Below are 12,232 nucleotides of genomic sequence, written 5' to 3' on the forward strand. Positions count from 1 at the left end.
TCCCCTGGAGGAGGGCATGGCAACCCAGTCCAGTATTCTTGCCTGGAAAATCCCCATGGACAGAGGAGCCTGGGGGGCTACAGTCCATGGGGTTGCAAAGAGTCGGACATGACTGAGTGACTAAGCACAACATACATGTGTAGCTGGGGCAAAATTATGCACAAAAGATACAGAGACTCCAAAAAATCAACTTCCACTTTTGAAGAGCCTGGAGCAAAAGCAGGAGGTCAAAAGCAGGGCACTGTGCATGCCCTACTGCACGTACCACCACAAAGGGGTGGGCTTTTTTGGAATTGGAATGAAAATTGACCTTTTTCAGTCCTGTAAAACCACTGCTGAGATTTCCAAATTTGCTGGCATACTGAGTGCAGCACTTTAACAGCATCATCTTTTAGGATTTTAAACAGCTCAGCTAGAATTCCACCACCTCCATTAGCTTTGTTCATAGTAATGTTTCCTAAGGCCCACTTGACTTCACACCCAGGATGTCTGGCTCTAGGTGAACTATACCATTGTGGTTATCTGGATCATTAGGATCTTTTTTTTGTACAGTTCTTCTGTATATTCTTAAAAGATGCTTGCTCCTTGGAAGAAAAGCTATAACAAACCTAGACAGCATATTAAAAAGAAGGGACATCATTTTGCCAACAAAGGTCCATCTAGTCAAAGGTATGGTTTTTCCAGTAGTCATATGTGGGTGTGAGAGTTGTACCACAAAGAAGGCTGAACACCAAAGAATTGATGCTTTTGAACTGTGGTGCTGGAGAAGACTCTTGAAAGTCCCTTGGACAGCAAAGAGATCAAACCAGTCAATCCTAAAGGAAATCAACCCTGAATATTCACTGGAAGGACTGATGCTGAAGCTCTAATACTTTGGTCACCTGATGCAAAGAGTCAACTCATTGGCAAAGACTCTGATGCTAGGAAAGATCAAAGGTGGGAGGAAAAGGGGGTGGCAGAGGATAAGATGATTGGATGGCATCACTGACTCAGTGGACATGAGTTTGAGTAAACTCCGGGAGATGGTGAAGGATAGGGAAGACTGGTGTGCTGCATTCCATGGGGTCACAAAAAGTCGCACACAGCTGAGTGTGCAACAACAACAGCTCTCTGACCCAACCCCCTGGACACACCCCTACCCTTATCTCATATAAGGAACAAGCTCGCTCCCCACTTGTTTGTTCTTGCTCCCCTCTGCTGCAGCAGAGGCCCCCAATAAAGCCTTGCCTGAATTTCTTGTCTCACCTCTGATCATCTTCTATTGCTTAAGGAGGCCAAACAACCCTGGTCTCAGTCACAACTCAGATGCATGCCTCACTGCTAACCAAGATTCAAGAGTAAGTGCCAAAACAAGGGACAGTTCTACTGATATCCCCATCCTTCCTTCCTCCCTGAATTCACACACTTTCCCTTATGACTCATCAGTTCCTCCCATTTGAGGTGGAGAGTATTTCCACACCCCACTGGTGGCCTCAGCTGTATAACCTTCTCTGGCCAATGGAATGTGGGGGAAGGGGGCAGGGTCCCAGTTCTGAGCCTAGACTCGTATTTCTGCTCACCCCTTCTTGCCTGCCACCACCATGAGAACATGCCCTGAGAAGCCCACACCTCCCAGGAGAATAAAAACGGAGCACAGCCCAAACCAGCCCTCCACGGCCTGATGCACAGGGGCCTCACCTGGTCTGTAAGTCTGTGAGCATGTAAATGTGCATCCTTGTATGCCGTGGAATTCGGGGCTAGGAGGCTGTTGTGCAGCAATAGCTGACTAACACATTCAACAGTGTGCGGCAGCTCCCCCACATCTAGCCCTGGTCACCAGGGAGGCAAAAACTTGATTCCACCAAGACTCAGCCTTCCTGCCTGCCTTCAGCCTTCACCTTGGGCTGCTGTCAGAGAGTCTCCAAAACAAGCAGTTAACTTGGCTCTGGGGGGACTACTCTGCTTCAGCAGAGAGACCAGCATCAATCAGCGTGTCGCCCACGGACTCTGCCATTTGCTTCCTCCGCCCCTTAGCAGACGGACATGATACACACCATCAGTGCTGGGGCATACCATTGCCTGACTGAGGCATGGGCTGAAGCCCGGGAAGCAAGGATACCGAAATATGTTTTTTGAAGGAATCTGGTATTTTTTTAGAAAGGGGGGAGGTGCAAATCAGGACTCCTTGGGGTTCTTTATTTAATAGTAACTGTTGTCTTACTAAATGCTGCTTTTATTTTAGATTACAGAACATGAGGTGCCATATCTTTTTTAGGTCATAGGGCATTTAAAGTTCATAATCCGGCCTTGTATAAATTATCAAGTGATTTTTTGTTTTTTTTTGCTCCACAGTCTGTTTTCTCCATAGCCCTTCCAAGCCCACACTTGGCCTCTGTGCCACAGGAAAGTAATGCCACAATGGAAATACAAAGAGAAACAAAAACAATTAGAATATTTTTTTAACTTTTAAAGTTCAAGGTCTTGGCAGAAGGACTGGTGTGGAAGAAAGTTTGCCTCTCCCCTTCCCACCAAGGGAGGGGGGAGGAGTGTTTTGACCTGGGGAGAGGAATAGAAGGTGGAGGGGTGGGCACAGTCAGATCCTGGGGGAGGCTATGGTACAGGCGCCCCACTCCAGGCGGGTAGGGAGGGAGGGAAATTGACACGCAGACAGCAGAGGAGCTCTGGGCCTCACTTTCCAGGAGGGGCCCAGGAGAGCAGCGATGCCAGAGACCCCAGCACGGAGCAGGGCAGTGGACCTGGATGCCAGGTGCGGCTGGGGCAGAGCCTGAGGCGGCCTGTGGCTCCAGATAACGTGAGGGAGGAGCCACATTTCCCTGAAAAGGGCCTGGAAGTTAACTAAGAAACAGGACTGGTGGACCTGAAGGCTCTCTCCACCGTCATGCAGGAACGTGGTCCTGATGAGGGCAGTGACATCTCAGCAGGTATCATGGGCACAGACAGCTCTGCGGACCTGCCTCCAACGTCGTGATGCTGCACTCAGCCTGCAGGGTGGGGTTCTGGAGACCCTGGAACGACTGTGTTTAACAAGACACTGTCCCTCTCGACCTAACTGCTTTACTTTCTACCATCACTTGAACAGACACTTGAAGTAGAGGTGACAAGTTTTTAAAAATAATGTTTTTTGCACACCTGAATGATGGCCTAAAGAGTCTTATTCACCTCACAGAATTTGCTCAGGGAGGACTTCCCTGGTGATACAGTGGATGACTCCATCTGCCAGTGCAGGTTCAGTCCCCGGTCTAGGAAGATTCCACAAGCGGCAGAGGGACAAAGCCCATGTGCACAACTCCTAAGCTCATGCTCCAGAGCCTACGAGTCACACCTACTGAGACTGGGCACTTCAACTACTGGAGCCTGTGCGCTGCAACAAGAGAAGCCGCTGTAGTGAGAAGCCCGTGCACCACCACTAGACGGCAGCCCCCGATCGCTGCAACTAGAGAAAAGCCCACACAGTGACGAAGACCCAGTGCCGCCAAAAAATGAATGAATAAATAAATAAAAGAACTGGCTCAGGGAAAAACCACCACGTCAGTCTCTGGTCCCCCTCCTCTTTTATAACTTCCTCCTCCACTCTCACCCTCAACATCCTGCTGCGCTCAGACTTCCGCAAGCCCCTGTGGTCTCCTTTGGGGCCGGAGCGTCCCCTCTCCGTCCCCTCCTGTTGCCTTCTTCTCTGGGTCCGTCAGATAGGGGAGGTCTCCCACCTCAAGCCTACAATTCCCGAGGCTTGAGCAGGAACAATCCATTGGGGACATCTGGCAGGCAGTCAGCCAGGCAGGCAGCCCTGGCCTCCCCGTCTCTCCTGGGACCTCTGCCCAGCTCTGCCGCGGATCCTCACACAGGGTGCGACCCGCAACCCTCAGCTGACGGTGTGTTCTGTTCAGTGTAGGTTTCTTGTTTTATGGGCACAGGCGAGGATGTGAATATCAACCAGCACACACAACCGCTCATACAAATATTCTATTCTCACAGGGCTGGCTGAACCAGCAGGGAGGTGAGCCCTGAACCGGCGTCTGCACCAACCTATGGTCACCTCCATGGAAAAGTCTTTAAGCTGCTGAACTTTGGTGCCAGGAATCATGAAATGTGTGTCAGCTGTCATCTTCCCTCAAGTGTTAAATAGAAAGAGTACCTCGATTTTTGGTGAACACACAGGTACACATGCTGATGAAATGGAGACGAGAGAAAAAGACATAAGAGGGAGGGGAAGGGACATAATCTCTTCATCCACACTTACTTAATTTCAGTAGACACGTGTGCCTTCCGGTCACACAGCAGAGTTCTGAGATAAGAACTGACAGCCCTACTTTCCCAGAAGGTGAACACAGAGGAGAAAGCATCAACTTAGAGCCGGGGTCTCACATGCCAACCCTCTCCCAGAGTGACTGGTCTCAACTCGCTCCTTAGGAAGACGGGAAATAGCTTCTCTGAACACCAGGTGGGAATACTGTGAGGGTCACGTGAAGAGAGGCTGCTTTTCGCTTCAGGCGTTTGCTATTCGATGCAGGTAGAACCAATAAGGCTGTAACCGAGTATTCCAAGGGGTTTCTGAAGTCAAACTAAGCTGGTAAATGGTAACAAGCTGCCCTGATAAACAGGTCCAGGCTTTTTAGTATGACCCCTATTTACACATGTGTTAGTCTTATTCTAACAAAGGCTCACTAGAACACCAAAGGTGTCCCCGACACAATATGACCAAGAACTCCTCTCCTAGAAGGTCACCACAGCACACGTCCCTATGGTTACCTACAGCTTAGAGCTTGCCTGTTTGCAACAAGAATTCAAGGCCACTTAAAGCACTACAGAGCAGGACATCGGAAAGATCAGAAAGCGTGTGTGGAAGGGGAGACAGGTGAAGATGGGGGGGCGGGGCTCATGGAGGGGGTGCGGTTCATTGGAGAAGACAGGATCTCAGTAAGAACTGGAGGTAGGTTCCATTTCCTGGCATTTAGTTCCCAGCCTCTTGACGATCAAGATACCAGTAACAACCAAAAGCAAAAATTTCAGACACCGAAGTTAGATTATATATTCCCATGGTATGACAAAGGAGGCATCGAACGTCCCAGCACTGAACTCCAGAGAGACAATCTGGACACGAAGACCATCTATCTCACTGTGACCCATCACCAGCCTGTCCTGGAGGTGGTGCTGTCAGCTGGGGCCGGCTGGGCAGTGACCATCCCTAAAGCCACAAGCTCAGTGGGAGGAGCCCTAGGGGCTGAGAAAGACGAGCTCTCCCTTCCCAGCACCACCACCTGCTCAACTGTCTCTCTCATTGTCCTGCCTTCACTTACATCCTTCTCTGAGGATCAGAATGGAACCACGTCCTTCCTGGGAACCCTGGAGCCCCTGAGCTGGGTGCAAACAGAAATCAGTGCAGGAGAGACCTCTCATCAAGCCTTCTTAGCCCCCAACCCGGGCATGCTGACAGCCACAGCCAGGAAGACTCCCAAACAGGCCCCACACATCCACAAGGATGCTTCAGAGGCTCTTACCTCCTCCTGAGTGTCCTCCACGCGGCTGTCCTCCTCTACTCCACGCCCCATCCCAGCCAGTCACAAAGGCCCGTAGAAGCTGAGCTTGCCAGGCTGCCCTTCTCGGAAGCAACAGGAGCCCCACACAACGAGAGCCCTCCAGAGAGGGAGGAGCTATTCAATTAAGAGATGTCATGTGAACAGAAAAAAGGACCGTCTCTCCACCCCTCTGGTCTCCCCATCTGTTTGCTGTTACCTGAAATTCATCCCACGAGTTTCACGATAATCACCGCCAGCTTTGAACCTAATTAAGCAAATTTTTAAAAAATGCCACCCCAGAAGAGGCAGCTGTTAGTTACTTTAATTTGACTAAGTACTAGTCAATCAAGTGGAATGAGAATCCCCAGTCCTCTTGAAAAGTGACAGCATAATTCCGATTTGGTAAAAATCACACATACATGCACGGGAGAAAAGACAGAGATGTCGTCCACAAAAAGGACAAGAGTCGTTGCCTCTGTGTGCTGTGATTGTAAAAGATTTTTACTTTCCTTCTGATCTCTTTTTCATTTTTTCCATGTACTACTTTTGCAATTAGAAAACTTGTTAAAAATTAATAAAGTACCATTTGGAAATCTGTATTAAGTCAACAAAGATTGATTACAAAGGTAAATAGCCACCCCCCACTCTTCCTTTCCAACAAACACGTTACTAATTACCTGCCCAAACAGAAAACAGTAAAGAGTTTTCCAGAGACCACCAGGCATGTGCTCCTTGCAGGCGCTCCGGTGGCCAGACAGCAGCAGGTCCTTTTGCATTAGGTGGCTCCCTCTCACCTGTGTGCTTCCACAGCCCGGCAACAATGGGCCCTCTGTTTGCGAGAGCTTTGCAGAGCAAAGGTCCAGAGCACCCTCAGCTCCTGCTCCATTATCTGTGTTAACAGGCGGCAGTGAGGACCTGGCCAAATCACCAAAAGAAAGTAAGGGGATCACACACTGGGTCCGAATCTCAAGTCAGGTCTCTGAACAGCTGTCCCCAGAGCCTCCAGCAGGGGGCAGCAGGGCACTGTGAGCAACAGCCATCTGGTGCCACCGAGGAAATAGCCCGAACTTCCACCTCAGGTGGAAACCTGGAGCAACTCATCCTTTCTGTGCATGGCTCAAGAATGCTGTGCCCTTACAGAACTGCCTGGTAGAAAATCAGACTTTGAACAAGTCAACTGTGTCTTCAGGAAACCCACAATCAAGAGAGAAATCCAACGTTTCTTCTGAAATCATATTTTTCTCGGTTTGGAAAAGTCACAAAACCACCCTGTGTCTATTTTGTATATTTACCTACATTTGGCTTTATTTCAAAAAAGGATTTAAGGCAGCTTCACCAAGTCGCAAGGTCTCTGTTTCATCCTAATTACACAGAACAAAGGAATCACAGGATCTGTTCCTATTTGCCCCAGGTAATAAATACGGCTGTTTACTAATAGACATTTGTCTTAGCGTTTGCCAAAATGAAGTAAAGGGAATTTGGTCCAAGACTGAGAACAGATGAATCTGGAATGAAAGCCCAAAAGCCTTGAAGTGATGCCAGCGGCAGCTAAGTGATTAGTGAGAGATGTTGCAAAAAGGAGCAGGTACCTTTGCTTTTGAGGCCTGCTCTTTGTACCAGTTTGTCATTAGTTACACTTAATGACACCTGGGAAAGCCCAGGTTTCCTCATCTATAAACAGGGGATAGGATCAGATAATTTGACTCAGATATGGAAAGAGAGCGGCCTTAAAGGGCCCTGCAGGAAGGACAGCTGATAGGAAACTTGTTATAATATGCAAGTCATTTTGTGGAAGCCACATCTTGACCCTTCTTCATCTGCACAATCTATTTGCAGCCTTAGCACCTGGGAAATGGGAAAGAAGCCAAAGGGGTGATCTTCACAGTTTCGAACCTAAGTAAAAGTTGGGAGGGTCCAAAGACATCTGCTCAGCCCTCCCTGGAGTGCCACCACCCCCAAATGCCCAGAGTACTGCATGGAGCTCTGTAATGACAAGCCCTGGTCTGGAGTATTGGACTGGCTTGTGTGGTGTCCCTGCTGGGGCACCATTCATGGCCACTTCGGAAAGGTAAGTGCATGTCATGAAGAGTGTCAGACACAAAATCTGGTTTAAAAAAAAAAAAAAAAAATCTGGTTTTAATCTTTACTTTCAATCCCAAACAATCTCTTTCCTTTTCGTTACAAAAGTACTAGATGAACATGGACAGAAGAAAGCTGACATCTGCAAACTATGTGCCTTCAACAGGCGTCTCGATCCCACCACCAACACCCATGTGCGAGGCAGAGACACCAGGCAGGTAATTCTCGGGAATCAGAACTATACATAAATGCACGATCATTTTATTTCATACAAACATGATCAACACGAGCGAAGCCGGACTGTGGATTTTACACACTCTTGACACTCCCAAGAGCCTTCTCGTGGGGCCAGATCTGAGGCCCAGCCCTCCCGGAAGGAGGACGCAGCCCGTGTCTCAGTAGTTCATTGAGACGACAAGCTGGACGTGCTGGGGAGAGCCGAGAGGACCGCGGCCAGGCTTGGACGGGTGGCCAGCCGGCACAGCCGGGCGCCTTCCTGCACGGGCTCCTTGCCCGGGCTTGCCGGAAGGTCTCTGCACTCGGTGGAGCAGGGAGCAGTGATCGAGCCGAGCAGCTGTCCAGAGCGCGTCAGTCTCTGGCTTGACCACTCACCTCCTCCAGCCCTCTGAGCGGAAGGAGCTGTCAGTCCACCGTGCCATTGTAGGATTTGTTGAACTTGTTAAAGGTGAAATCCACGGTGTGTGTGGAGATGGGCTTTCTGTACAGAGGGTTTGAAGCCTAGAGAATACGGAGGATAAGAGGACATGTGTTAGCTCACTCACTCATTCGAACACACACAGGTTTGGAGGCCCTTCCAGGGTCAATCACCAAGAAGGCAGCAGGCTCTGTGTGCGGGTAGAGGCACCTGCCTTGTGCTGCAAGACTTGCTCCTCCAACCCACTGGCCAGGAATGGCCCCGCCCTTCCCTGAACCTTCTCTCTCCATCTCTGAAATGAGGGACCTTGTCCATCAGATGGTCTCTAAAGTCCCTTCCAGTTTTAACAGAAATGAACTAGGACTTCAGGGGGCACTCACTGTGCTCTGTTCTTGGATGACGTGCAGTCTGCTTGGGGAAGCAAGGCACACATAGACATTGTGATAGACTGTGGGTATGTAGGGTCCCCTCCTGGGCTGTGTCCAGACTCCCCCTGCTCAGGCTGTGCCCAGCACCTCTGCTTGTGAGCCTCCTGACCTGGGTGTGGTGTGGGGCTCTGTGCAGGGCATTCAGAACTGGGTACACACTACCCCTCAGGCTTCGTTTCTTTGTTCTGAATGCTAAAGGTGCTAGGGGGCCTCTGCCTGAACTCAGCTGGACCCCTAAGCTTGACATGCTTCCCACTGGCGTACCATTTCGTAGCGGGCCCTGGATCGCTCACTCTGGAACTTGGCGAACTCTCTCCGGTCGTGGATGGTGACGAGCAGCTTCCAGATGACCAGAAGCGCAAACCCAGTCAGGAGGATGCTGCCGACCACGGCCAGGAGGATGGTCATGGCACTGGGGGCGGTCCCACACTCTGGAGGAGCAGGGCATAGTGAGCAAGCCACAAGCATCACCATGCCCCCACTCTAACCTCAGGCCCACCAGCTCTCCCCAGAGGCCTTCATATGCTTCATAAGACCCTCACATGGCTTCTGGGAGGTGTGGGTGGCAGGCAGGTTTCTCCAGTGCATATGAAGTAAAAGATTCAAAGAAGGCTGGTGACTGTCCCAAGGCCACACAGCAAATCGAGGGCAAAGTCCAGGAGAATTTAGAGGCTGCTCCACTTTTTCCCCACATACCCTGTGCACAGCTGCATCCCCACAACTCGAAGCACCCACACCCCAGCCCGGCCCCACCTCCCATGCACGATGCTGGACCACGTCTCGACTTTCATGTAAATGGTTTCGGGAGTAGACCAGGCGGCAGGAGGTTTCACGAAGCCGTTCCGCAAGGGCTGGGCTGGAGGCCAGCCGACATTTGTAAGCCCTTAGTGTGGAGCCTTTGGAGCAAATGTGCTTATTTTCAAAGAACCACAAAGACAGCGCTTGGAAACAAAGCCTCATTCTTCAGGCGTGCATCCTGGGCTGAGACCACAACCCTTCCCTCTGCCTCTGCCTCGGGAAGGCACATTATGTGGTCTGGCCTCATGTGGAAGCAGTTTGCAGTGCTGTGAACTCAAGAGAGCAGATCTTTTTCTGCACCCCCACCCCCACTCCAACCTCCTCCAGAGAAGAATAAAAGGGGTCATACCAGAAACCCTAATCATCCCAAGGAAAAGGGCTCCTGGTCCCTGGGTCCAGAGCATGAGGCAGAATTGTCCATGTGGGTCAGAGCATGCCGTCCTCAGCGGCTAGGCACAGCACTTGTGGGAATATTCACCCAGCGTTCTGCCCTTCCTGGACGCCACTCCACGAAGCGGCAGCCCAGTCAGGGCCGTGCACATACCCAGACTCCCTGATGCCCAGCGCTGATGGTCCGGACCTGCTGTGCACACTCACACTGCCGTTAGCCACGTGCTCACTGCCACCCCCGGACCCCTGCCTTTGAGATGAGACACTCCCCCAGGGCAGGGCCCTATCCTCCTGTAACTCCCATTCCCTCCAGTCACAGCCCCAAGCTCCCCGCCCCAGCGATGGTCCCCAGATGAACAGTCATCTTTCTTCTGAACTACAGCATTCAGGTAGAGAAGGCCCACAGATCCTGATCTTCACAGGGAACTGTGTCCCTCCCCTCTCTGGAGTCTGGAAAGGATGGTGAAAAGAGGGTGGGTGATACGTCAGAAACCAAGCGCCCTGGGGGAGCAGACAGGGCCAGCCCTCACCCACCTGGCTCCCTGAGGACCGTGAGGTTGGACTTCCCACTGGGGAGCTCTGAGTAGGTGAACATCATCACACAATCCTTGGCGGTCTTGTAGAAACACAGCACAGCCTCCTGGTCATCTTTCACTGGAAGAAAACCAAGCAGAAATGTCCTGAGTGTCTCTCTGAGTAACTCAGAGCCACCAAGCGATGGGGTGAGGAGCCAAATCCTGCCCCAGAAGAAAAGGGGTGCAGAGAGGCTGACTGGGACTTAACAGTGAGTTCAAGTCTCTCACATCAAGAATGCAGGCCCAGCACTGAGTTAGACTGCCCCAGGGATGCAAACTCCCTTCCACGCCAGGGAACCTCTGCAGCGCTCACTGTGGGGATGTGGAAGGAAAGGACGCACTATGGCCAGGTGGGACAGGACAATGGAACTGGACAAAGAAGGGGGCTCTCCTGCTGCCCGCGGAGGCCTGAGTGAGAGCTCACACTCAAGTCCCCTGGCCGAGAGCCAGCTGCAGAGGCTGAGAGCTGGCAGTGCTGTCCTGAGATGTGAAATGAGAGAGCCGCACGAGGCGATGAGTAAGAGACTGCACCTCCCCAGCCCCCAGGATGGTGCACACTGCTTGCTTCGCTCCCCGTGGGAAGAAGCTCCCTTCCTCACACTGCCTCACACCTGCTGTCCCCACACGGCTGTCACCTGAGGTGAAGGCATCACCCTCCTCACCCCCGAGGCATTATCCACAGTCCACGGCTTCCCTGGGTCAGGGTTAGACTGATTTCTAGGGGGGAAGGAAGCCGGGAAGAGTGTGAAGTAAGAGAAAGGCGGGTGATAAGGGAATGACCCATGGGTCCTGAATAATAACTGCAGGTTATGTTGTGACATGGGACGCCTTCCAGCTCCACCCTCTGTAAGCCTGTGGCTCAAAGGAGGCTCCACCTGGGACCAGACAGTTTTGAGCGGTTATCAGACGCGGAGGCCTGAGCATTTTTTTCCTCTCAGACCCCGACAGTAAGCCCCGTCTGGCTGAGTGTGAGCGAGTGTGTGTGTGTGTGTGAAAAAGCCTGGGGGAAGGAAGGAAGGAAAACTGCTGAATTCAAACAAACTTTCTCTGAAGCAGCTGATTCAGGTCACAGCTGTGTGTGAACAGCAGCATTTGCTCCAGAGCGACGGACTAGTTAGTGGGTCAGGATAGGCATCACCCTGTCTTTCTGTGGGTGTCCAGTCATGGGGCAACGGCCCAGGTCTGCAGGCAGAACTTGCTGCGAGCCAGGCCTCAAGCCACAAGACAGAAGCAGGGCAGGAAAACTGGCATGAGAGGCCAGACTGGGTGGGTGGGGGGCTCCACATTGGCTCCCAGGTGTAATACAAGCCCTGGCACACAGTAGGTGCTCAGAGAATATGAGCTGATGGCATTCATGACTCGGTTGCCATGATTTGGCCAGAGCATCAGTCAGGACCAGGGAGGCAGGAACAAGGAGCAGAGAGACTGGCAGGAATTCTATCCTGGGTTCCTCTGGCAAGAGAGCTGTGCTGGGTTGAGGTCAAATGGGGCACAGACTGGCTAGCTGGTCACCAAACATGGTTTCCCAGCTTCCTGGGCACACCTGGATGGTATTTCCCACCATTCCTGCAGTAAATGTGGCCATGTGACTGAATTCTGGGGGGAAGTTACATGTACCCGTCCAGGTCCAGCCCATGTAAAACTCCCATCCGATCCTTCCCTCTGTCCTCCCCACTTGTAGACTCAATGGAGAGGATTCTGAGGACCTGGGGGAGGGTGGAACCAAAATTGAGAGGGTATCTGAGCTCCTGAAGGACCAATGGAGGTTTGGTCAACTAGGAACATCTTCACTTT

The 12,232-nt window shown here is 51.5% G+C and overlaps 1 protein-coding gene across 1 annotated transcript in view; it reads right to left on the reverse strand.

Moving 5' to 3' along the window:
* Positions 1 to 7,642: 7,642 nt before the first annotated feature.
* The window catches only part of ITGB5 (integrin subunit beta 5), a 110,212-nt gene continuing 105,622 nt past the window's right edge, over positions 7,643 to 12,232 (reverse strand). Inside the window, exons 13-15 of the mRNA XM_065942150.1 lie at positions 10,398 to 10,517; positions 8,940 to 9,106; positions 7,643 to 8,330 (exon numbers count right to left, since the gene is read on the reverse strand). Coding sequence (XP_065798222.1) covers positions 8,235 to 8,330; positions 8,940 to 9,106; positions 10,398 to 10,517 — 383 coding nt within the window. The 3' untranslated portion in view covers positions 7,643 to 8,234. The remainder of the gene's footprint in view (positions 8,331 to 8,939; positions 9,107 to 10,397; positions 10,518 to 12,232) is intronic.

This window comes from Muntiacus reevesi, chromosome 8 (assembly GCF_963930625.1).
Source record: "Muntiacus reevesi chromosome 8, mMunRee1.1, whole genome shotgun sequence".
Taxonomy (NCBI): domain Eukaryota; kingdom Metazoa; phylum Chordata; class Mammalia; order Artiodactyla; family Cervidae; genus Muntiacus; species Muntiacus reevesi.